The 25796-nt window shown below is 46.8% G+C and overlaps 1 protein-coding gene across 2 annotated transcripts in view; it reads left to right on the top strand.

The window, feature by feature from the left end:
* VPS35L (VPS35 endosomal protein sorting factor like) overlaps positions 1–25796 on the top strand; it is a 115917-nt gene that overhangs the window by 66676 nt on the left and 23445 nt on the right. For both annotated transcript variants that reach the window (XM_082714893.1, XM_082714894.1), the window contains 7 exons: positions 2996–3058; positions 4208–4293; positions 5710–5790; positions 8156–8219; positions 10806–10904; positions 12440–12517; positions 13741–13855. In XM_082714893.1, the coding sequence (XP_082571019.1) occupies positions 2996–3058; positions 4208–4293; positions 5710–5790; positions 8156–8219; positions 10806–10904; positions 12440–12517; positions 13741–13855 (586 nt within the window). The remainder of the gene's footprint in view (positions 1–2995; positions 3059–4207; positions 4294–5709; positions 5791–8155; positions 8220–10805; positions 10905–12439; positions 12518–13740; positions 13856–25796) is intronic.

The raw sequence follows: 25796 nt of genomic DNA, 5'->3' as shown, positions 1-25796 counted from the left end.
TAAAGTTATTTAAAAAAAATTTTTTAGGGAGGGGCGCCTGGGTGGCTCAGTGGGTTAAGCCACTGCCTTCAGCTCAGGTCATGATCTCAGGGTCCTGGGATCGAGTCCTGCATCGGGCTCTCTGCTCAGCGGGGAGCCTGCTTCCCTCTCTCTCTCTCTCTGCCTGCCTCTCCGTCTGCTTGTGATTTCTCTCTGTCAAATAAATAAATAAAAAAGGGAGAGAGAATCCCAAGCACACTCTAAGCGTCGAGCCTGATGCTGGGCTCTATCTCACCACTCTGACATCACAACGACCCAGAGCAAACCGAGAGTCAGATGCTTATCCGACTGCACACCTAGGCTCCTCAGGAATAACGTTTTATTGGAACCAGCCATGTTGTATCAAGAAAAAAGAAACAGCCTGGGGTCTGTGGGGGGTTAGCTTAACTCTAGGTCTGGGTTAGGGAAGGGACACAGGGAACGGGAACATTTTCTTGTGTCACAGGGTGAAGAAGTACTCCGAGAAAACTGATGGGGGTGGGGCGCACGAAGAGAACACAGGAGCACCTTGGAAGGGGCTCTCACGGGCCCCTGGTTTGAGCACTAGAAGATGTAAGGACAGTAATGAATCCATTCCTAAAGTACGAATCCAGGAGTCCAAACTTAGGGGGAGTAGATTGATGAGGGGAAAGGCCGGCATGGGGTGCTGACCGAGTCGGGGAAGAAATGAGAGTTCAGAGGTCTCTGTTTGCAGCCATCACAGGCAATAAAGATAAGAAACCTCGATTTTCAGGCACGAATGCTTGGTCGATGCTCAGTCTAGGGGGAGAGTATGAGGAGGACTGCAATATTTTCATATACCTCTGGGTCTTTCTAGAATGAGTTTTAGCTGCCAGGGGAAAAATAGTGACCATACAGTGGAGACCTCAGACAGGCATTGACCCACTGATCACACGTCCTGTCACCCGGGAGGAGCCAGTGGATACGTGTGGCGGCAGGTGGGGCACCCTGAGGAAGAAACAGCATCCTGTCTGTAGCCTTGACATTGAGAAAGCGTGATTGAATTAAGTCATGAGGGAACAGTCGTCATGCCCCCGTTGAGGAACATTCTATGAAGTAATCCGCCTGTATTCTTCCAAACCACCGTTTTCATTAAAGACACAGGCTAAGGCGCTGTTCTGTATTAACAGAGGTTAAAGAGCCACGAAAATGGAAAGCAATGCGTGACCCTGGACTGGGCCCCATGCTGCAGAGAGGGAAAAATCATTCCATAGAGAACATACTGAGACAGTGGACAGGAGGGACCATGGATGATTGAGTTAGATAAGTGTTTGCGTCTGTCAGTGTTAACTTCCATGAATTTGATACAGCTCTGTAGAAGTGTCAGGGAGTATGATGATTAGGAAACTCAAATGAAGTATTGAGGGGTGATAGATCTGAAACATGCAGTCTACTCATCATGGTTTGGGGGGAAAAAAAATAGATGTCTTACATAGAACGGTAAGGCCGATTTAGCAACGTATTAAAAATCGGCGAATTTAAAATGTGTGTGGATTGCGTGTCTACAGATTCTGCCATGAGTTGGGTGAGTGGGCGAGGAGGTAGAGCACATTGTCATAAAATGTTAGTCACTGTAGAATCTGAGGGGCAAGTAAGTGGCTGTTGGTCACATGTTCTTTGAATTTTCTTGGTTTTCAGCATTTTCGTAGTGAAGGGAAAAACATCTAATTTGGGAGAGATGTATTATGTGTGACTTAAATATTAAAACAATGTCATGTTTTCCTGGGATTAGTTGCAGTAGATAGGGTTCCCGAAACGGTTCTCTCCAGTACCTCACACTGCTCTGCCTCGCAACCTTGTGTGGCACAGTTTTGCTGTCTTCATTAGTCTTTTGCTTGACCGACCTAGTAAGCTACTTAATTATGAAGTAGGGCTCCTACTGCTTAATGCTTTATTTTTAGACCATGAGCATTTTCCTTGTTAAGTGATTTCAACAGCAGCATTTTTAATATAAACAAAAGCACCTGTCAGTAAATTTTCTCTTCTTGACAGTAACCAGGGGCAAGGGTTTATATTTTCCGTAGAAGAAGCACCCCTGTGGTTTTTTCCATCAACAAGGCCGTGTGCATCTCAGGGTGAGGGGTGGTGGACATCAGTGCCTGGGTCTCTGGGGCCAAGCTTAGAGACTGCCCCACCATCCTCGGGTAATGATGTGATGTTTGACTCTGCCAGTAAAGTCTGTTCATTGCCTCTCCACGGAAATCGTCAAGAAACACCGGGCCATGATGGGCTAGAACAGGGGTCTGCAAAGTACACCCCATAGACCGACCATATGTAATGTAGCTCACCATCTGTTATTATGAATAAAGTTTTATTGGAACCAGCCATGCCCATTTGTTCACATAAGTCCCTCTGGCTGCTTTTGACCTGCAATAGCTACATTGAGTAGTTGTGATGGCTCTGGGGCCCTTTGATGAATTACTGCCCCTCCCCTGCCCCAAATATTCATAGCTGATTTTAATAGACAGCTTTCCAAGGAAAGACACTGTACTGCTCTAAGCACGTCACATGAACCATCCCATTTAACGCTCATCGTGAACAAGATACTGCTTTACTCTCCATTTTATGGAAGAGGAAGATGAGGGTAAGAAGTGGCTTCCCCAAGACTGCAGAGTAAGATGGGCAAACTCAAGACTGAGACGGGGCCTAACCTACCCCCACTAATCTCCCGTTCCTGAGACATCCAGCTCTCCTTTATTGTAATTGTAATTTCAAATTATGAAAGAAGGTCGTCGCCTTTTAGAAATATCCAACTTTTGGAGTACGTGGTTGGCTCAGTTGGGTGAACGTGTGACTCTTGATCTTGGCGTTGTGAGTTCGAGCCCCACGTTGGGTGTAGAGAATACCTAGAAATAAAATCTTGAAAAAATATATCCAAGTTTTATTAAACTTATTTAATAATAAATAAATAAACTTGTTTAATATTTAATAATGTGTTTCCTGTTTGGTTTTGCAGCTTCAGTCAATAATTAAGAAGGTGATTGCCCACTTCCATGATTTCTCTGTTCTTTTCTCAGTGGTAAGTAGTGTTCCTTAATTACCTTTGGAAATTTGTGTCTGAGTGAGAGGTTCACTCAGTGTCTCAGTCATGTTTTCATGATGCCCCAGGCCAAAAGAAATACTTAACAGTTCCCTTTAGGAAGCAGTTGGTATAAACAACTTCAGTATTTATGGCATAACATTTTAGTGAGTGCTTGAAAAATGAGTACCCAGACTGTGAGAGAAAAAGATTATCTTTATTTCTTTCGTGCCTCGCTGATGGAATGTGTGCCTCTCTTGAACACCCTACAGCTTCTCAAACCTCGGAGTCAGACAGGACATCTTCTTCCTCATTTCCTCTTCCACACTGATTTTCATATGACACTTGCTTTCTATCACACATGCAGCCTTGTTGAGACTCTAAAATAGGTCGAACTCATCATTGTCTCAGTCTCTGACAGTTGACATTTTTTTATGCGTTCCTCATATTTTAAAATATCGCATGTTGCCCCTTCACATCAGCTGTGTTGCCTTGGGCAAGTACAAATCTCTTCCCTGCTGCCCCTGTGTCTTCTGGTTTCCATTTATGAACACTCACAGAACTGTGTTTGTTTCTTGTTTATGTTAAAAGTAGGACCTCTGATTTTTTTTTAGCTTTGCCATACTCCAAGCACCTGCTGAGATCTTTGCATGCATTGCCTCTTTCCGTTTTCACAACACCGCTAGGACGTAGGAGCAGTTATGATTCCCACTTTATAGATGGGAAGACTGGTGCTGGAGAAGTGTGGAGTAACTTGAGTCAGGTGGCACAGTTAGTAAGTGTAGAGTCAGAATGTGGAGGCCACTCTGAACAACTGGCTCTTCTTTCTCTGGTCAATACAATTGTAAAAAAGTCAGAAGCCCACCTTGTGTGTTGTTATCTGGAGAAGCACATGGTCATCTGAAGCTTGCCCAGATCGTTCCCCTAGTGTTCACTGGCCCCAGCCCTGACCCCTGGCACGTGTGAGTGGTTTTAACCCTCCTAGCTTTCACAAAGCCGCTTTCACGTGGGTCCTCATCTGACCCACCTCAGAGAGATGAACAGCTCTTTCTCTGCTCTGAGCTTCAAAGGAAAAGGGACCCACAAATCCCTTCCAGCAACTTGTGTCAGTGGCATGGAGAGTGCTTTTATTTATTTGTTTGTTTTTAGGAAAAATTTCTGCCGTTTCTGGACATGTTCCAAAAAGAGAGTGTGCGTGTGGAGGTTTGCAAGTGCATCATGGAAGTTTTTATCAAGTAAGTATAACACGGCGTCACCAGAAGTTTGGATTGCCAGTGCCCCTGTGATGCGTGTGGGTAGGAGTCACTCTGTGTCCTTGGAGGCCTAATGATCTGTATGCATTTAACCTCTGAAATAACATGGAGAGGAAAACCACATTAAAAGGAGCAATCGTGATAAAAGTTTGTAATCAGTGCCTAAGCAGACGGAGTCATAAGGAGTAGCCAGAGCCCTGCTGTCACCTACATTGTATTCCAGTGTGTTTTTGGAAGGAGCCGTCTGTTAATGAACTAACTACTTAGGGAGTAACATTCTAAAAGATAAAAATTAAGTCATACTTGTCAAGGTCGCAGAGCGAGAAAGCTTTCCATCTTTCGTACTTAGATTTGTGATCGGTTTTTAAATTTCATTGCTTTCCTTTTGACTACATCTGTGTTGCCCCAAACAGCCTACTGTTGGCGGTACAGGAAATAATTCTAGGTGGCATGGGGAAGAGAGATTTTGATTTTGATCTTAAAATTTGTATATTTAAGTATATTTGACAATATATAATATAACTAGTTTAATTGGTGTTTTCATGTATTTTTTCTAAGACAGAGTTAAACTTAAAAAGTTAAAGTTGCTTAAAATATTAAATATATAGATAGGGTAAAATAAGGTGTGTTAAGATGGAACTTCAATAACCCCAGTTGGGAAAAATGAGTTAGACGTTGTTTGAATAATATGTTTTTTGTTTTTAATTTTTTTTAAGATTTTTTTTTTTAAAGATTTTTTTATTTATTTGACAGAGAGAAATCACAAGTAGATGGAGAGGCAGGCAGAGAGAGAGAGAGAGAGGGAAGTAGGCTCCCTGCTGAGCAGAGAGCCCGATGCGGGACTCGATCCCAGGACCCTGAGATCATAACCTGAGCCGAAGGCAGTGGCTTAACCCACTGAGCCACCCAGGCACCCTGAATAATATATGTTTTAAGCTTTCCTTGGGTTGTCTTCCTAAAAGATTAATTCCATATGCTTAGAACAAATATACCTCCTTTACTTAGGTAACGATTTGTTATAAGACCTTGTCCTTCTGTATTATTTGAAAAGCCAAATTACGGTTTTGTCTGGCATTTAACACAGTTATAGACAGGTTGTAGACAGCTTTAGGAAGAAACGTAGTTAAAAAAATCAGGCTTTCCCATTGTCTGGCTTAAGAAATGCAGCAGCTTTCCTGTGATTTTGTAGGATTTACGGTAATTTTAGGAGAAGTTATACTATGTGCAGAAAAGCAAGCTTGTTACTGTTATTGGAAGAAGAATTAAAACCAACCATTGCCAATGCCAACTGGGTAATGTGCTTTATCTCAAATATACGCAACAAAGGAAAAACTCAGCTCGTGCCTTCATTGCTGTGAGTGAACCTAACTTTTACTGTCATCTTTAAATGTCTTGTAGGCATCAGCAAGAACCCACAAAGGACCCTGTCATTCTGAACGCCCTTTTGCACGTGTGCAAGACCATGCATGACTCTGTGAAGTAAGCCGCGCCCGAGGCTGAGACCCCACAGGGATTGGGTCTTAATACCACATAATAGTACATTGGGGAATTACTGCATTAAGCTGCCACTACGGGTAATATCATTTTATGGGGTCTATTAAAACTCTTGCTAATGAGGGCATTCCAGTTCAGGAGAAGAGAGAGGCTGAGATGAACCTTCCTGAGAAAATGAAATGGCAGGTTTGTTGTTGTTCTTGAAGAGTGATTTGAAAGAGAGCAAGAGCTAGTTGGGGGAGGGGCAGAGGGAGAGAATCCATGCAGACTCCCTGCTGAGCAAGGACCCTGAGGTGGGGCTCAGTCCCACAACCCCGAGATCATGGCCTCAGCCTAAACCAAGAGACAGTCAACCGAGTGCGCCACTGAAGTGCCCCAAGATGGCAGATGTTTTTACAAAGGGGTTTCTGTTGACAGGAAAAGGCTGGTTTCATCCAAGTGAACTCAAACTCCACATCTCCTGGAGATTTAAGAGTACCAGATAGGATAATAATGAGTTCACTCATCCGGTAACATAGCGGTACATTTTTTCTCATTATTAGCCAGTTATTTGAAGTTCAGATGAAATGGCTTCTGTCCCTTACATGAAGGGCTGGAGGTTTTCAGTAGACTTGAGACTCAGTCCTACACGTTGGCCTTACCTCTTGGGTCAGAGGCCAAACTGTCACTCCTTTTCTTTCTAGTTTTTTTTTCCCTTACGTGCTTCCACGTGATTGTGTTTGAAGCAGTCCTGCGTATTTGTAGCTGAAATTTTAGTCCCCAAAGAATTTTTAAGTACAGCAGCTTGAGTCACTGGAAAATGTTATAAGAATGGAGAAAGCGGTTTTGGAACTTAACCGTCAGCAAGATGAATTTTACTTTTTTTTTTTTCCTTCTGAACTTTGGAATCCTTATCTTCATGATCTTGCCTTGTCAACCTCTTGAATAGTTTTCAAAATCAAAATATCAAGACTTTTCATAACACATGGAACCAATAGGCTTTTTAGTTGGACAGAAATAGAAATAAAGGCACAAAACACAACAGAAAAGCACCTGTCTTACCAGGATACCGGGTTTTTAGCTTCGGCAAAATAGAAGCTTTATTTCTATCTTGCTAAAGGTGTGAGATCAGAAGGTTGGGGTAGGGTCACTGTACTATAGAGTGCTATCCAGGCTCTTTCTGTCTTTTTTTTTTTTTTTTTTTTTTAATTTTTATTTATTTATTTTATTTATTTGACAGAGATCACAAGTAGGCAGAGAGGCAGGCAGAGAGAGCGAGAGAGGAGGAAGCAGGCTCCTTGCTAAGCAGAGAGCCCCAAGCGGGGCTCGATCCCAGGACCCTGAGATCATGACCGGAGCCAAAGGCAGAGGCTTTAACCCACTGAGCCACCCAGGCGCCCCTGGCTCCTTCTGTCTTGTTGCTTGGCCATCCCCAGGGGCTGAAGCTGGCTTACCACGACCATGTCCATGTACAGCCTGCGGGCATTGGAGGACAGCAGTTTTCTTTCTGCGAGAAACTTGGATGGCTCACCCTCACTTGTGCTCACATCCCCTTGGCTAGAACCGTCCTCTGGTTATACCCAGCTGCAGAGGGGGCTGGGCAGTGGAGTCTCAAAGAACGAAAGGGACATTGCTTTGTTAGCGGACAGAGTGCAGTTTTTGCCAATACTTACTCTCCCCCAGGACAAACCAACACACAAAAGACTTGGCTCCTGTTTTCTCTAGGCGCTTAAGTTTTTTTAAAAAATAAATTTGGGGAACTGTTACTAGGCCTTTACGTGTGTAGTTGAAGCTTAAGGACGTGACACTGTCTTATGTATATTTGTATTAATACTGCCGTTAGATAGAGGCAATCGCAATCTGTAATTTACTTGAATATGCTTCCCCAGAATGAGCTGGATTTGATGGTTGGAGAGGGAAGTGGATAGTTACATGATAAAGCAAATACAGTAAAATGGTAATGGTGGGATCCTGGTGGTAGATACATGGATGTTTCTTGTGGAATTCTTTCGACTTAACTGCTTATTTGAAATTTTTTATTCCAAAATGTGGAACACAGCTTCTCCAGAATGCAAAATTTGCAGTTGGACCTTGCTGTCCAAATTCCAAGGGAAAGTTTCCTTCTCCTTTGCTATTAATAAATGTGCTCTGAAAACGTCATCTTTGAGAGAGATGAGAAACACATTTAAGTTAAGTTCATTTAGATGATATATTTTCATCAGAAGAAACACACACACGCAGCCTGTTGGGGGTTTTTAAAATCTAGAAAATGCAAAATGTCCTTACCTGTTAAATCATTTACTTCTTATATATTCCTTAGAAACTTTTGTTTGTTACCTCAGTGTTAATTATGTACCATTATTGATTTTAGTGCACTCACTCTGGAGGATGAGAAAAGAATGCTGGCATATTTGATTAATGGATTTATAAAAATGGTAAGTATTGGGGAAGAAGGTTCAGGGCACTTGGAAATGTGATGTAATTGTTTGTCCTTAACTCCGGTGAAAGCAGTTAACATTATGTTCCCTGGTGCTTTTCATTTTTATTATGATAAGATGAAATTAGAAAACATCTTACATGAGCCAGCACTCCCCTGGGGGCAGAGAGAGCCAAGACCAAACTGACCTAAGGAATAAAAAAATAAAAGGGGGAGGGAGAGATTTGGATGGGGGACGCCAGGTCCAGGAATGGAGCTCTCTGAAGGAGCAGCTGGCTCCTGCCCTCTGTGGGTCTGTGGCTCCAGGTTCCGCTCCCATAGTGTCCTCCCTGGCAGGCTCACTCCCTTGTAGAGCCCTGGGTCCCCAAGCCTGCCAGCGCTGCCACCCCGCAGAAAGGGCTCCAGGGGGAGTCCTGGGATTGAGTCTCTAGACTAACTAGACTAAAGGTCACCGGCTCATCCCTGCACGAGTGGGCGCAGTGAGGGGGAAGGAACACACTGGCCAGGCCTGGGAGACCTTCGCACGCCTGTGCAACTGCAGATCCCATGGATCTGCTAGGCAGAGAGCCCCATGCGGGGAGTCGGGGTTAAGGACTCCCAAGGGCACCCGATGTGATGTGCGGCTCATTGGGTGATGGCGGAAGGATGCTGGGGGGAGGGGCAAAATTGTGCGCAACAGCTCACCACAAGACTTTGCAGCTTTCAGTTACTGTGTTTTATTAATTCCTTTTTTAAAAGATTTTATCTATTTATTTGACAGAGATCACAGGTAGGCAGAGAGGCAGGCAGAGAGGAAGGGAAGCAGGCTCCCCGCTGAGTAGAGAGCCTGCCGTGGGGCTTGATCCCAGGACCCTGGGATCATGACCTGAGCCGAAGGCAGAGGCTTTAACCCACTGAGCCACCCAGGCGCCCCTGATTTATTAATTCTTAACAATCCTAGGGGTTGACTGGAGCCAGGTTGCTCCGTGTACCAGGATCGGGGCCACGGAGGATCCGGCACAGCCTCGTTCCCATGTTTAGGCTCTTGGTGCTGGCTTTTGGGGCCTCATTTCTCACTGGCGTGGCCTCTTTCTGCCATTCTGCCACCATCTAACCTTCTCAGCCAAGCTGTTTTGTATGGTGCAGGCATGGACAGAAGTTGTGGGGCCTTTTAAGACCAAAGTCCTGCGATCACTCAGTGACTGCCGTCCAATCCTGCTGCATTCTGTTGGTCAAGGCAGTCACCAGGGCTGTTCCCTTGGAGAGACGGGAAAGTAGACTCCACCCCCAAGATGTGGGGGGCGGGGTCCACAAGGACGCTGCAAAAGGCCAGGCAGAGTGGAAGGGATTCTTACAGCCTTCTTTGGGAACAACCCCTCCCCCAGTCGCCCCCCAGCGGCCCCTCCTAGCCAGAACCACCATTGTTTTCCTTCTTTGTGCACAAAGCTTAAGTAGCAACCTCTGCTGGCGCCTTATTTTAATATAAATGTCAAGAGGAAAGCTGACCGAGAGATAAATAACTAGATCACTTTGAAAAGGACCCTGAAAATGTGACTTGTTCAACAGGAGGGGTCAGCCTCATCCTTCCTGACTCTGTAGGTAAAATAATCCATTTTCATGCAGAATCAGAATTAACCTTTCAACTGCTGTGTTGAGAAATGCACCTTTTACCTTGGGACTCTCCTTGTCCTTCATTTATAGGATGATCAGGTGGTATTTTATCCCTTTATGGGTTTGTCTGAGAGCCACCCGGTTAGAATGGAAAAGAATATGCAGAAATAGGATGGGAAACCTGATAGCTTTAATGGAAATAGCACTGTTAAACCTCCTCTGGGCAAAAATGATTGCTGTAACAGTCAAGGATGTCCTCCTAACCAGCTGTTCATAAATTTGAAGAAATAAATTTTTATTGATGGAGAAATTTCCACTTCTGGCTCCCCCGGCCACCCGTAAGTTGCCGGGTTTGGACTCCCCATCAGGAAGCAAAAAGGTGTGGCTCTTATTAGGGAAATCCCTCTGACCAACGGCTCCCAATAACCAAATTTATGTTCTGTGAAAAGGCCACAGCTGACAAATAAAAGTCCATTATTTTCTTTCCAGGCGTTTCCTTCTAGCCTGGGAAATATGATTTACATTCTGAGATACTGTTCTGTACTACCCTTTGGTCTTTTTATGTTCTACTCCCGTGCTCATGTCACAAAGAAGAGGTAGTAATAGTAATAGTAATATTCCAGTTACCTGCTGGGCAGAGTCATGTAAAGTCTAACAGGTGTTAACCTATTTACTTCCTGCTATGACAGATGAGGGTTTATTTTTCTTACCCCCTTCTGCTCCTTATTTGCCTATTCCCCTCCTGCCAAAGAGCCATCTGGAGTGTGCTGCAGAGGCAAGTGTAAATTCGTGTGTGTGGGCGCGTGTGTGTGTGCGTGCGCGTGCGCGCATGCACGCGCCCTTGCATACCCTGGACATTTCCACCCATTCATATTTTTGGTGACTTGACATCACAGACTTTCCCTACTGTCGAAGCTCAGGGAAACTCTTCTCAATGGTGTGTGCTCCCAGGTGCCTAGGGTAACATTCTCAGCACCTTTTCCCTTGCTTCTAGGTTTCCTTTGGCCGTGATTTTGAACAACAGCTCAGTTTTTACGTTGAGGCTCGGTCAATGTTTTGCAACCTGGAACCTGTTCTTGTGCAGTTGATTCATGTAAGGATTTTCATTTATTCATTTGTTTTCTCAATAAGTATTAACTATCTGCCAAGCATGGAGTTTAATCTGGGAGTCTTGTGGCCCCGTAACACTTCTATTCTTCAGGGCATAAAAGCCGGTTTCTCAAAGATTAATCAAATCTGCAATTTTTGCTTAAGTCTTTGCATGGGTTTTTTTTTTTTTTTAACCTCTTTTTCTCTGAAATGAGCATATTCTCAGTCCCATATGTCAGCAGCAAAGTGGGTTGCACTCATGAGTTACGGAAATATTAACGTATGGCTCTAAGAGCTTAACTGGAGTCCCAGGCTAGCTGGTTCTTGGTAGCTCTGTGTGGTGTCCCCACAGCAAAGAAAGAAATAGCAGTTCTGTTGATTAAGAAGTTAGACCCGAAGAACTTAAGTGTTCACGCCCTAACAACTGGGTAGCTCTTAGAAATAACAATATATGTGAATTAAAAGAAAAAGAATATATCTTTATTCTTAAATAATCCCAGTGACTATAACTTGTTGGGCACTGTACCACTTCTCAAACCTTGCCCTCGGATTGGCAACCCTACCCTCGTTTTCCATGTTGATTTTTCTTTCCCCTCATTGGTTTTTGCACAGTACTTGTAATCAGAGCAGCTTGTTGAGAACCCACTTTCTCCCAAGCTAGGACATCGCCGTGAGGAACAGGGCACAGTCTGGTGTTGAATCCATGAGCTTCCTAAGGCCGGTGCTTTCCACAGTGCTCGACAATGGAACATAGCTCTGTTTCCCTAAAAAATTGTGGGTGCCCCTGCGAGTTTGCTCCAGCCCTCAAGGATGCCGTGGTACACAGTTTGGGAACCATGGGTCTGAACTTTTCACGTTTGTGGAAAGATTCCCCAAGGCTTTAATCGCTTCGTGTAAATTCAAGGAGAACAGCCTTGTTTTATATTTGTTTGCTGCTTAGCAGGTTATGTGGTGTTCCTGAATTTAAGGCCTAACGGTAAAGACGTCCTCTGTACATCGGGGCTGGGGGAGCTCACTGTGTCCACCTCGTAGGGTTGTGGTGGTGAAGGAAGCTGAGAAATGCACGGCTCTTAGAACACACCCGTAGGCCTCACGTGAGCATGATGTGGACGCTCCTGTTTCTGTCCTTAGAGTTCATGTCTGCATTGCATCGCTGAATTGCGTGCTGCCTCTCGGATTTGGAGGTTTCTCTTAGGATCGCTAAGATCTCAAGCTTAGTGTGTGGGATTTCTGGAAATGAAGTGAACCCTGGCTATTCATTAAACCAGAAAATGTCATTTACAATGCCAGTTGATAGGCATGACTGAGTGAGGGCCTTTTGTTCTTACCCTGTTGGAGATGTTTGCTCAAGGCTGAGACTGAGGCAGGGAGATGACCCCTCTGGCATGTCGGGGTTCGGAGCTAACCCGTCTGGGCCCCACGTAGCTGGTTCTTGTTGACTTGTATGCAGTTAACATCCAGATCTCTAGGAAGATGGTAATCTGAGTCAGCATCATCTCATAAGTCTTCCTTTTTTTTTTTTTTAATTAACAAATCCAGAGTGTAAACCGGTTGGCAATGGAAACGAGGAAAGTAATGAAAGGAAATCATTCCAGAAAGACGGCTGCCTTTGTCCGGGTAGGTTCTAGAGATAAGACTCCCTGACTTTGAACCTCCAGTTGTTTCATTTGCAAGTTTCTAAGTTGGTCTTCCCAGAAAAAGACAAGTGTGTCCTGAGGGGTGGTTAAGTATCGATTTTCCAGATTAATTTTTCCTTCTCAAGTATGTATGGATGAACCACTTTTCTTGGGATTCTTCAAGATAAATGACCAGAGAAGTCTCCATTTGGACACGTGTTAAGGGCAGAGGTGGGGTGGGCCGTGTTGAGAGGTGGATTGCATTTTTTGCTAGCTGAATTACCTCTGGCTCGTGCCTATATCTGGAAAGTCTTTTTACCAAAGCAATCCATATCTGTGGTTTGTTTTTTTTTTTAATGGAATTGGATCAAAAAGAGGACAGTGGAAAATAAGCATACTGTCCCTGCCCTGACTTTATACCTCTTTTCTCAAGAGCCAACCACCTCAAAACCTTTTCGAGCAATTTCTTCTAATTACTGCCGTATCTTTAAGTAATTGGTTTAAAAGCCTGCTGCTTAGTCACTAATAGGTGTCAACCTATTTACTTCCTGCTATGACAGATGAGGTTTTATTTTCCTTATCCCCTTATGCTTCTTATTTGCCTGGCCCCCCTCCTCCCAGAGAGGCATCTGGGGTGTGCTGCAGAGGCGAGAAGAGAAAATTGGGGCTCAGAAGGAGATTTCGTTATTGTCTGTGTTTTTTATTTTTTTATTTTATTTATTTATTTATTTTTTAAGATGTTATTTATTTATTTGACGGACAGAGATCATAAGGAGGCAGAGAGGCAGGCAGAGAGAGAGGAGGAAGCAGGCTCCCTGTCAAGCAGAGAGCCCGATGTGCGGCTCCATCCCAGGACCCTGGGATCATGACCCGAGCCGAAGGCAAAGGCTTTAACCCATCAAGCCACCCAGGCGCCCCTATTTTATTATTATTTTTTTAAGATTTTATTTATTTATTTGACAGAGATCACAAGTAGGCAGAGAGGCAGGCAGAGAGAGAGAGGGAAGCAGGCTCCCCGTCGAGCAGAGAACCCAACACGGGGCTTGATCCCAGGACCCTGAGATCATGACCCGAGCCGAAGGCAGAGGCTTAACCCACGGAGCCACCCAGGCGCCCCTTGTCAGTGTTTTTTAATTGAAAATATGTGATGGATAAAAGCAGGGGGACCAGGCTGCAGTGGGGGTGTTGCTCACGTCACCTGCCATGTTTCTTCCGTCCTTCTAGGCTTGTGTTGCCTACTGCTTCATCACCATTCCCTCGCTGGTGGGCATCTTCACGCGCCTCAATCTCTACCTGCATTCCGGTCAGGTTGCCCTGGCCAACCAGTGCCTCTCCCAAGGTAAGCCTGTTGTTCTCTCCTCTTGAGTGTTCCCTGGCTGTTTAGGAAAGCCGACTGGGGTGTGTGTGTGTGTGTGTGTGTGTGTGTGTGTGTGTGTGTGTTTGTTCGTTCCCTGGCTGTTTAGGAAAGCTGACTCAGGTAGGTGTGTGTAGCGTGAGATTCCTCCAAGAAGAAAGGAAAGAAAGAACTAATGGAGAAACGAATTCTAAATCTGTATCTGTAGCAGGAAGCGCGCTGGCTGTGCCCACATTTATAGCGTCAGACAGATGACAGTGTGAAGCTACCTTCCCGCAAGGCCCTTCTGAAACCTGTCTCTCACAGGCCTGGCAGGCAGCGCGACACCCCAGGAGAGGTGTGCCTAGAGAGTTTTACAAGTTAGGACTGCTTCACCCCAGGACATGGCTGTTTATTTTTCGTTGCTGTTTGTTTGTTTGAAACCCCAGAGACCTAAAACTGGAAGCTAATAAGTACAGAAAGGGTACTCTGTCCGGCTTGCTGTTAGTGATAAAAATTCTGCCCCAGCCTTTGCTGTGTGATGTTGATTTTCTTCTGGCTTGTTACCAATGAGGAGTTCTGTTTTTATTATTAAAGGATATAGTGTTTATTAAAAAAAAAAAAAAATTCTGCCCCAGACCCATATCTGTACAAGGTTCAGGAGCCAGACGGTTTACTTGGGCGGCAGTCCCCGAGAGTGTCAGTCAGGTGCTGGGGGGCTGAGACGGGGAAGGGAAGGAAGCCAATGAAAGGTGCGCTGCTAGGCAGGTAACCGCTGTGGGCAGCTGAGGTTCATTGCCACCAGGGACCGCTGGGAGGGGGTGTCGGACGGCCTTGGCGCTGCCCCACCCGAGGGGCAGGGGATGTACATTCTTGATCTGTTCCGTCTGTCGTTGCATGAGGGCTGTTTCTAGATCATCACCTCCCTGGCTCCTTCGCCTGCTCCACACTCGAGCTGAGAGAAAGCCCTCAGGCAGGTGTTTGCTACAGGATGTGCTTGTCACCTCCTGGGACGTTGTGCATCAAGGACCCGCGCACAGAGCCGTACCGCGGCGTGCCAGAGATCCAGATGCCACCGCTGGAGCGTGTGTGTGTGTCAAGAGCCCTTCTGCACATACTGTCTAATTCCGTCCTCCCAACAGCCGTGGGCTGCGGTCCTGTGGTTGGTGCCCCTTTCCCAGGGCAGAGCCGAGGCAGGGAGGGGCTCAGGAGTGGGCGGTCCGCGCCGGCTCTGACTCCCGGCCGCGTGGCTTGCTGCTGTGGTAGAGCATCTGTGGGGCCAGCATTGGGGAAGCTTGAGGGATGGCCTGGGAGGTTTGTGTGGCCACGTACGAGGGGGGCCGGTGTTTTCAGTGATGGTCGGCCCTCCGCTCCCATCTCCTCCGTGAGCTCCCAGCTGACAACGCCAGGGTTGGCCGTCCCCCGCTTGCTGCCGTTGCTCTGGGCGGATTCTCCAGGTTGGTCAGAGAGCCGACCTTCCACGGCAGCTCTAGAATGTTTTATCTTCATTCACCTGGGGTGGCTCTGGGCCCCGCGGCCTTCACCCGTGATTGCTACCCCTGCTCCTTTTGAGGGGTTAAGCTTTGCTTTTGACTCCTGGGAACTCCAGCGGCTTCCTGCCACATCTGGAAAGACACCAGACTCCTTCCCTGGGAGTCCTCAGACCATCCGGGGCCTGCCTGCCCCTGGTCCTCATCTGGCACGTCCTTAAGCCACAGTGGCTTGCTTCTGTTCTCTGAACATGCGAAGCAGCATTCTAACTCAGAGTCTTTGTATCTGCCATTCCCTCTTTCTAAAATAATCTTCCCCCAGATACTTGGGTTTGGTTTGGTTTGGTTTTTGTTTGTTTGTTTGTTTGTTTGTTTAATTCTCGCGCAGGTGATGAGAAGCCTCCCCTGGTTAGGGTGGCTTTTGCTGCCACTCTTGCTAAAAGCTCGGCTCTGGCTGGATGCCCTTCCCAGTCTGCCCTGCTCGGCACCGTCCTCCTCGTGATGGCCGTGTGTTTTCTTACCTTGGGCATTGCTTATCTACTTTCCCCGCCTGCCCTTGGTGTGTGTCGGTGAACGTGGAACTTTCTTCCGGTGCCTGCTTTGGTAAGCATGATGGGTTAGCAAGAAACAAGGTGAGACAAAAATGAACAGCCACCCCTAAACCCCCGATGCTATGCAAAAGGAAGACTAGATCAGATGATTAGCTTAGATTGATGTAAGAAACTTAAAATCTTACTATAAACTGGTTCCCTTTTTAAAAGTTCTGGAATGGTAGCCTTCACGGGGGAACTCTGGAGCTCTGCATAACTTGAACCATTCGGAACGGCTTATGAGCTGCTGCTATCAGAGCTATAGACTGTGAACAGAGGCTCTAGAAGCCTTGATCTTTCTTTTCCCAGCTTAGAAACTCAGGACCCTGTTCTAAAATACTGTAGATCCCAGGCAAGCTTATTATGACTGAACCCTAGATGGGGTTAAATTTTTTTTTTAATATTTAAATTAAATATTAATATTTTTTTAATTTCTTAAGCTAAATAAAGGCTCCCCCATCATCAAAGATCTGCTGCTCCAAGAATATTTGACAAGAGCCCTGGGTGGCTTTTGCCCTGTGGTGCTGCCTCGTGATGGCCTCAGTCCACACCGGGAGATAAGCAGTGTCCGAACGGGCCGGTACACTCTGTGCGGGGAGTTAGTGCCCTCGGTGTCCGTGCCCGGGACTCCCCGTCTGCCTCGCCCCACACTTCAGGCTCCTGCAGGAGGGGCGGGAATGTGGCGTCCACTTCCCGTTTAATAATTTATCTGCTGACTCTTAGTCCACTCTCTAAATGCTGTGGCACTGAACCTTAGAAGCCTATTAGTGTTGTTCTGAAAGCCACACGTAGCACTTGCTAGCCAAAATAAATTATACATTCAATTACCGAGCCGGGGAAGGCTGCATAGAAATTAAATGAAGCTTGTGGAAATGGGCCACTTTTGTTCTCTGCCCCCCCATACACCCCTGGTTATAAAACAGTCCTCTCCTGGTGCCTGAGTGGCTTAGTCAGTTAAGCATCCGGCTTCGGCTCAGGTCATGATCCCAGCGTCCTGGGATCGAGCCCCTGCATCGGGCTCTCTTGCTCAGCGGCGAGTCTGCTTCTCCCTCTCCCTCCGCTGCTCCCCATTATGTTCTTTCTCTCACTCTATAAGATAAAATCTTAAAAAATAGTAATAAACCAGTCTCCCCCCCCCCCCAAATCATTTTCTGGTCTCCCCAATTCAGCCTCAGTTGTATCTTCTGTGTCGGGCAGTGGCTTTGCGGGGACTGGGTCCAGCCTCATGTTAAACTCCCGCTGAACTCTCAGCCAGCCCCGTGTAGGATGCTGACGAAGGCTTTTATAAGGGAGGCCCAGTTCTGGTCCTTTGGTCATACCGGTGTAGCCCGTGGAGTGGATTGCCGGTGGGCCAGGGTTGTTCAAAGCCAGCCAGTGCCCCCAGTAGTAGGGAGAAACAGAAGACTCGTGCTTCTCGCCTGGAGACGCCCGTGGACCTTTTCTTTCAGCCGGGTCTCTGGATAAGTTCTTGCTCTTGTTTGCGAGTGGTTCTTTCTAGAAGATTATTACCAGGTCAGAGCAAGAACAGATTCTTTGGCCCTTTATTTTTGGCTTTGTTCCTTTATCTTTCTGATTTCTAATCTGAGAAAGGAGGGTGTTTTATAGCGGAGGTGTTGTTGGAGCTGGTCTTCAAAGGGGAGCGCATGTTAATTGGGAGGAGCAGGGAGGGAAGCAGGACCCACTGGCATTCCAAGTGGGGGAAAGAGCTTGAGCAAAGGCACGGGAGTTGTGAAAGCCCGTGGTGTTTGGCCAACAGCAGGATGTTGGGATGCGTCCCTCACTGATGGTGACTTTCAGGTCCCCTAATCCTGACTCTGCCACTTACACACTCAGACAAGTTGGCCCTTGCGTGCCTCAGTTTCCTCATCTGTCAAGTGGAGATCTCAGCTGTGGCAACTGTCTGTCGCAGATTGCACAGGAGGACATACTTCGAGAACTTGGCTCACCTGGCACCCAGTAGCTGCTCAGTAAATACCGACCTCATCTAATTGTCTCTCAGAAGACAGAAGTACGCTGTGGTGCTCTGCATGCTATGATAGCTCTGTGGTTTCGGGGTTCCGAGAGCAAACTTCTCATCTGCAAAACCTTGAGAAATGACAGGAAAGCTGATTGTTCTTTTAAAGATGAACCCTACTGACTTCTCCTGGAAAGCAAACAAACAAACGAGAACTGGGCTTCCTCCAAACAAACGAGAGAGAACACAATTCAAGCAGAGTAGTTTTAGTCTTTTCATTAATAATAGTGCTTTCCAGAATTCTTTCTCCCCTCCCTTTGAATTTTCCTTTCTTTTATTTGTTTTTTGCAATTTCATCCTTCAGAGCTTAGCTCACAAGCCCCCTTTTAAAGGACACCATCCTTGGCCTCTCAACCCCCAAACAAACTGAATTAAGTTGGATTATTTTATAAGATGTGTTACCCTGGGTCACCTGGGTGGCTCAGTGGTTTAGGCCTCTGCCTTCAGCTCGGGTCATGATCTCAGGGTCCTGGGATCAAGCCCCGCATCAGGCTCTCTGCTCGGTGGGGAGCCTGCTTTCCCCTTTCTCTCTGCCTACTTGTGATCCCTCTCTGTCAAATAAATAAGGAAAAAATTTAAAAAAAAAAAAATGTGTTATCCTGATACTGGCACTTTGTCCTCATTAGATTTAACCCCTGGTGTTACTTAACAAGCAAATATGTGAATAATCGTCTGCTTTCCTCCACTGCAAGACTATCTGCTCCATGAAATCTTACCTATCTTGTCCAACATATGCCTACCATGTGGGTGCTCAGGAAATGTTGAATGAACGAGTGGTAATCACACAATAATAATGGTTGATAATTCTTAATAATATCCATACGTATATATAAAATGGTACGAATGCTCTCATTTTATGGACATAATTCCTAAGGAACCCTGCTATTCGGAAGCAAGTCCTGTAGTAGGTTTTAAATACTTGGGGAACCTGGGTGGCTCATTCGGTTAAGCGTCTGCCTTCGGCTTAGGTCATGATCCCAGGGTCCTGGGATCGAGCCCTGCATCAGGCTTCCTACTTGGCAGGAAGCCTGCTTCTCCCTCTCCCCTGTCTCTCTCTCAAATGGATAACATCTTTAAGAAAAGTAAAAATAAATACTTTATTTTCATAGTCTTAGATAAAAGAAAGTAGGTGAGATTCAAACAGAGGCCGACGTGCATAGACCTGTTGAAAGAAGCTGTTGTGCTGGTTCAATCCATGAGGACCTTGAAGCAGCACAGAGGAGAGGGAGGCCACGGCCTGCTGAGTGTGGTGACAGCCACCAGCCACCGTGGACCATCACTGCCATCGGAGGAGGCTGGGACAGTAGTGTGGAGGAGGAGAGAATATTTTATCCTCCTCCTGGAGAGTAACAAGTGGCTTGCGATGAAGAAAAATGGCCTCCATCCACTTACCAAGTCTCTGGGGTCCGTGCTCAAGGTTGTATTTACCAGTTCCATTGGCAGACCGTCTTCTGAAGGATACATCCAGTATGACTGTTTTCTCCAGACCTCGCGGCCTCTCTGGTGATCAGAGACAGAGCAGAGTTCACCGGTGGGCAGGGGGCATGAAGCTTGTACGCACATGCGTGGTCCCAACATGCATGGTCCATCTCCCTTAGGGAGTATTAGGGCCTGGGATGGATAGAACCCACAGAAAAGGGGCAGGGGAGACCCCCCCGTAAGTGTGCGCAACTCTTTATGTTAGTAAATATCTCCAATATGCCTCCTCCTGCCAGCATTTCTTGGCCATTTTTTAATGCACAAGCCACCGTGCCCAGCCTTGCGCCAAACAAGAAGGTACTTAAAGAGACGGCATGCTCGTAGGGGAGGGCCTGTCGGTTTACACGTAGACAAGGCAGCTGCTGATAGACGTTGTGCAAGATGTTCCTAAAACGTGCAAGAGAATTTGAGAGAGAGAGAGAGAGAGGACACTTGGCTTGGGAGAGCAAAAAAAAAAAAAGAAAAGAAAAAACTTCCTAAAAGGTGGCATTGAAGAGCCTCAACGGGAGGACGTCTCTACGCTCAAATGAGGCAGAAGGCTGAGGCAGCCGTGGGGGCAGAGGCTTGGTGGCTGGAAGCACAGCGCATCTGGAAGCAACGAGCAGGAGATGAAGTTCGGAGGATGGTTTGGGGCGAGACCCGAACCCGTGGCAAAGCCGTTCTAGTCCCACTCGGCGCGTGGCGTTTGCTAGGTCGTTGGTGTTCGTTTTGCAGACGGTGAGGCTAAGGTTCCAGAGTGTCACAGGGCTGGCCCAGGAGGGTCCAGCTCATAAGTGGCCCCATGGGACTTCCCGTGCTCTTTCTACCCCCGGGCTTCCCCGAGGTTACGGTAGCTCCTGTCAACCACGATACAAAGTGTGATTTCTGGCCCTGGGTGCCTGTGGTTGCCGGCGGCCAATTATTAGAGACTGAACGTCTGATAAGCTTATGTAGAAAACAGAGAACCAGGATTAAGATGAGAGAGAGACTTCTTCCTTTCTGCTCGGGGGAACTCCGGACCTAATCTCCACAGAGACACCTTCACGGTCTCCCGTGAGCCGCCGCGGGGATTTGAGAAAAGTGTGTCGACCATGCATGACCCCAAAGACAGGACTCAGGTATGTGGACGGCTCATGGGAACTGAGAAGTCATTTCTGGGACCACAGTGGACTTTTCACAATGCGTCGATACTCCGTGAATTGAGGGGGACCTTGTGCATAAAGCAGAGGCAGGACCAAGGTTAGATTCAGCCATCACTGATAACCAGTAAGCATTCGTGGATGAAGTATGTACTTGTTTCTAGGCACTCATATTTTTAAAATATGATATTTTAAAAAATCTTACCCTGTGTATATATTAGAAAAATAACGGCCCCTTAAATCCTCCAGCTTAACCGCTCTAATAACAGTCCATTTCGGAAACACGCTTTAGTAAGAAGCAGCATTAAATCTCTGTTGGTAAGAACTCGGCCATTTGGACCACGAGGCTTTACTGGAAGGCACTCCCCTCACCCCCCCTTGGTGGTGGTGCATCCTGATGACAGACGGTTCAGCCCGCCATAACGGAAACCCCATAGACTGCGTGGCTTCAGTGATGGACACGTGTTGCTCACAGTTCAGGAGGCTAGAATTCCCAGATGAAGCCAGAGCAGATTCAGTGTCTAGTGAGGACTCGTTGGTTCATAGACTGCCATCTTCTCACTGTGTGCTCGTGTGTGGAAGGGGTGAGAACGTTCTCTGGGGCCTTTCTTACAAGGGCACTAATCCCGTTGATGAGGGCTCCACCCCCATGATCTCACCACTGCGAAGTCCCATCTTCTAATACCATTTTGAGGAGCAGGTAGGATTTCAGTAGACGAATTTAGGGGTGACATTAACATTAAATCCAAAATACAAAGTTTGAGGTGTCGTGGGCCATGTCCCACGTTGCAGCAGTAGGGCTGATAGAACTCGAGAGAGTAGAGCCAGAATCTCGATTTAATCCAGTAGATTCAAGGGATACGAGGGGACTCATTCACCCCCTTGTGACGTCTTGTCCTAAGACATTATGATGATGCCTTTCCTAGAGTTCCCTGGCCTCGGAGCTCTCCGTCTCTGTTGTCCAGGAAGGCACGTGATTTCTCTGAGGTCTCTTTGGGAGTGCAGCGAATTGTTTCTGAGCTCTCCTTTAACCCTGGGAGTTTATGACTCTGAAGAATAGTAAAGATTTCCGTTAGCCCCGAGCTAATGGGTTCTTGAAAAAAAACAAACACCGCCTCTGAAGGTGGGTTATCGCTTCTTGACTGTCTCTTACGATTCATGTACTGAGTCCAGTTTTGCTATGACAACACCAGGGATACAAGAATGACCTTACTCTCAGACGTGACAGTTCCAGTCTGAGTTTATGTCCTCTCGAACGGAGGGTGACTGGGGTACTATCCTGTTAATCATTGAAAAACAGTTGAAAAACAGACGGACCTGGACGTTATTTTTATTTCTTAATGATTTTTATTTTAAAAAAATGTTACCTCATGCTCATTTGAAAAAATTCCCATAAAGGAAGGTACAACTTAATGTAAAAAGCCTCAAAATAAAAGTCACCAGTAATCTGTTTCCTCCCTTCCTTTTTTTTTTTTTTTTAAGATTTTTATTTATTTATTTGACATACAGAGATCACAGTAGGCAGGGAGGCAGGTGGAGGGTGGGGGGGGAACGGGGAAGCAGGCTCCCTGCAGAGCAGAGAGCCTGATGCGGGGCTCGATTCCAGGACCCTGGGATCGTGACCTGAGCCAAAGGCAGAGGCTTTAACCCCATGAGCCACCCCAGGTGCCCCCTGATTTCCAAATTTCTGTCTTGGATGGTGTAGTTTAATACATGTAAGGTGGCACCTGGGGGTTCATATAAATTCGTATAAATGACCACTTAGTGAGAACTGATTGATTCATGTATTATAAAATCCATCCTTCTACTAAGTGTATAATTGATCCGGCTTTAGGGCATTCCCAGAGTTGTGCAGCAGTTGCCACTAATTCCAGAACAATTTCACCACCCCAAAAGGAAACCCTAGATCCCTTAAATAGTCACTCCGTGTTCCCCTTCTTCCAAGTCCAGGCCGGTTCCAATCTGCTTTGTGTTTCTGGATTTGCCTCTGCTTACTATTTCCTAAAAATGCCGTCTTAAAATACAGGTCTTTTTGCGATCGACCCCTTTCACTTCGCATCCCAGTTTCGAGGTTCGTCCTACCAGAGCCCAGACGTGCGTGTAGGTAGCAGCCACACACAGTGGGAGGAGCTGCCATGAAGCCATCCCGTTGGCGATAGTGAGCCTGGGAACCTGTATTTTTTGCAAGGCGTCTGATGATTCTTACAACAAAGGAGTGTTAGGAAACTGGCTCTGAGGGGAGCGTAGTCCCTCTTCCTGTGAGCCCGGATGGTGGCTGGGTCTACCCTCTGCCAGTAGCCCACGGCGCTGGAGGACACCTTGATCCCTGTGCAGCAAACAGCAGAACACCGTTCTGCAGAGGGGTCAGCACCCCAAGAAGGGTCTCCAACAGAAGCAGTGCTCGGGTGGGGCCAGCCAGGTCTGGGTGACATCTTTTTCTTTTCTTTCTTTCTTTCTTTTTTTTTTTTTGTAAGTGGATTGTGGAAAAGAAGCCTGGTGGTTCTTCATGAAACCTCAGAAGATTCAGGTCGAAAAAGATAGAGCGTGGAGAAGCTGGTCCATATACCTGCTTTTTCCTTTCCCCAGTGAAACAGGAATGAATAATAGTCTTTGTGGATGGGAATCTGATTTCTCCTTTTTGTGTAGGTCTTGAAAACAAAACTAGGGCGCCTGGGTGGCTCAGTCAGTTAAGCATCCGACTCTTGATTTTGGCTTAGGTCCTGAGATCTGGCTCTGTGTCTGGCTCTGCACTTAGCTGGGGGTCTGCTGAATGCGTGTGCATGCTCTCTCTTTCTCTCTCTCTCCCTTCCCTTTCCTTGTTTCTGCCCCACTCCCCCACCCCCCGCTGCCCCCTCTGCTTGCGTGTACTCTCTTTAAAAAAAAAGCATATCTAGCCCATTTTATCTTGGATTGTCTTCCGGGGCTTTTAATAGCCACAAAAGTGTTCTACAGTATTGATGAGGTTATTCTGAACTCCGGGAGGAAAAACTGTTTTCATATACAGTAGGATTGGAGCCCTAATTACTAAGTCAGAATTGAGAAGTCTCCTAGATAAGATTTTATATGTGGAGTAAGTCTTCTGAGGATAGAAACAAAAATCTGCTTTGGAACCGTCTGGAACATTGCCTGCCCCAGCCCCTAAATAACTGTTTATTTTAGCCCTCTCCTTTGCAATGGGAACCGAGTGGGGGCATTTGTGAGGAACAGAGCGCCGGGCGCAAAGCTGCTCTCCCTTTAATGAGGCATAATAATAGGCACTTTTCTCGGGGCCACTTGGTAACGAACACATAAATAGAATAAATAAACGGCCTTTCAAGTTGTTCTGAGCAGAATTTTTTCGTTTCCGCTAAGAGAGGCTCTTCACCTCGTACATTATGGACTTCATGTTTTCATCCGAAAGCAATTCCTATAGAGCCATGGGGGCAGAGAGCTTTTCCCGCAGAAGGAAGAGAGCCAGACCCGGTGGGGTCCAGGCCTGCCCGAGCTTAAAGGGGGTGGCGTCCGTGGTGGATTCTGTTTCTTTTTCGTGTAGTGAGGTTACATCTCAGTGTCGTGAAGCGCATCACGGTAAGCAGTTCTCAGCGTGCAGTTCCCTGGCTTGAGGTGCACTGGCAGTGCTGGACAGCCCTCACCTCTATCCATTTCCAGAACGTTTTCATCATCCCAAACCGACTGAAAAGCACATCCATGAAACAGTGACTATTTCCCTCTCCCCGTTCTGCTTTCTGCTCTACGAACTCGACTCTGCCTCCCAGAAGCGCAATCCTATGCGTGTGTCCCCTTGTCTGACCTATTTCATTCAGCATGATGGTTTCCGGTGTGTGCATGTAGGAGCCCGGGTCAGAATTTCCTTCCTTTTCAGGCTGAACGCTGTGCGTGGCTTGCTTCTCTGTTTATCCGCTGGTGGACATTAGGGTTGTTGCTGCCCTTTGGCTCTTGTGACTAGTGCTTCCGTGAGCGCTCTTGTACACATGCCTGTTGGAGTCCCTGCTTTCATTTCTTTGGAGGGTACCCTTGGACGTGGAACTGCGGGGGCAGGTGCTAAATCTGTGTCCACTTCCTAAGGAGCCTCCAAACCATTTCCTACAGCGGCTGCGCGGTTTCACGCTCCCACCAGGGGAGCGCCAGCGTTCCAGTTTCTCCACATCTCCGCCAGCGCTCGGTTTTCCACGGTGCCCGTCCTGTTGTCTCCCAGGGATGAAATCTCACTGTGGCTTTGATTCGCATGTTTCTAATAATCATTGATGTTGGGCATCCGTTCACCTGCTTGTTGACCTACTTGACTGTTTTCTTTGGAGAAGTGTCTGTTTGGGTCCTTTGCCCATCGTTAATCAGGTAACCTGTTCTGCTGTTGCTGGAGAATGTCTTCATGTTTTCTAGATATAAACCCCCTATCAGATCGATGATTTGCAGGCATATATATATATATATTTTTTTATGCCAATTTGATTGTATTGCTTAGTGTGCATGATGGACTTGACCGACCCTGGGCTACTTGTACCTGGCCACTCACTTTCTGAGCCTGTTTCCTCATGTGGGATGTGGACACGGAAATCATTGCGCCTTCCCCATAGGACAGTCGAGGACTAAGAATACAGACTACTTGACGGCAGGGCCTAGGAGTCTCCATGATTCCCTCGAATGCTACCTTTTACTCCTCTTGGTACCTGCGACAGGAGAACCTGCAGCCTCTGCGTCTGTCTGCCAGAGTCGATGTCAGGTGTCTTTTCCCAGAGGTCCTTTATCTAATCTCTTTCTGTCCAGCAAGATCGATGTTGGCTGCTTCGTGTCTCCCCACCCCCCCAGGACCAAAGGACACAACAGGCTCTGAGTAAGTAGGTGTTAAGTCCCGTAATCACGTCCGTCGCACACCGATGTTGACTCTTCCCGCTTCTCTGTGCTCACAGTGCCTGTTCACCGCCTGGTGAATGTGGTAGGTGTGTGAGTTCCATTTGGGAGAGACAGCTTGGGAAGGAAGTTTCTGGAAAGCTCTGAGAGAGCTGCCTTTGCTTTTGTTGTTGTCTTTTTTTTTTTTTTTTTTTTTGCTTTGAAGAAGGAAGACCTTTCTACCGCCCCTGGCTGTAGACGCAGACTCTTCTCATTAAGCACAGGTCTTGGTGCCAGGAGGGAGGCGTTTGTTGCTGCATGTGCCGCTCTGGGGTGCTGCGTGGGGTTCCGGTGGGAGTTCAGGATGCTGTGTGCCAGCGCCGTGTCCTCTCCGCATCGCTGGAAGTCGTTTCGCCGTGGAAGTGTATT

This window comes from Mustela nivalis, assembly GCF_964662115.1.
Source record: "Mustela nivalis genome assembly, chromosome: 19".
NCBI classification, from domain to species: domain Eukaryota; kingdom Metazoa; phylum Chordata; class Mammalia; order Carnivora; family Mustelidae; genus Mustela; species Mustela nivalis.
Note: the sequence above shows the minus strand (reverse complement) of the source record. Positions and strands in the feature narration are given on the sequence as shown.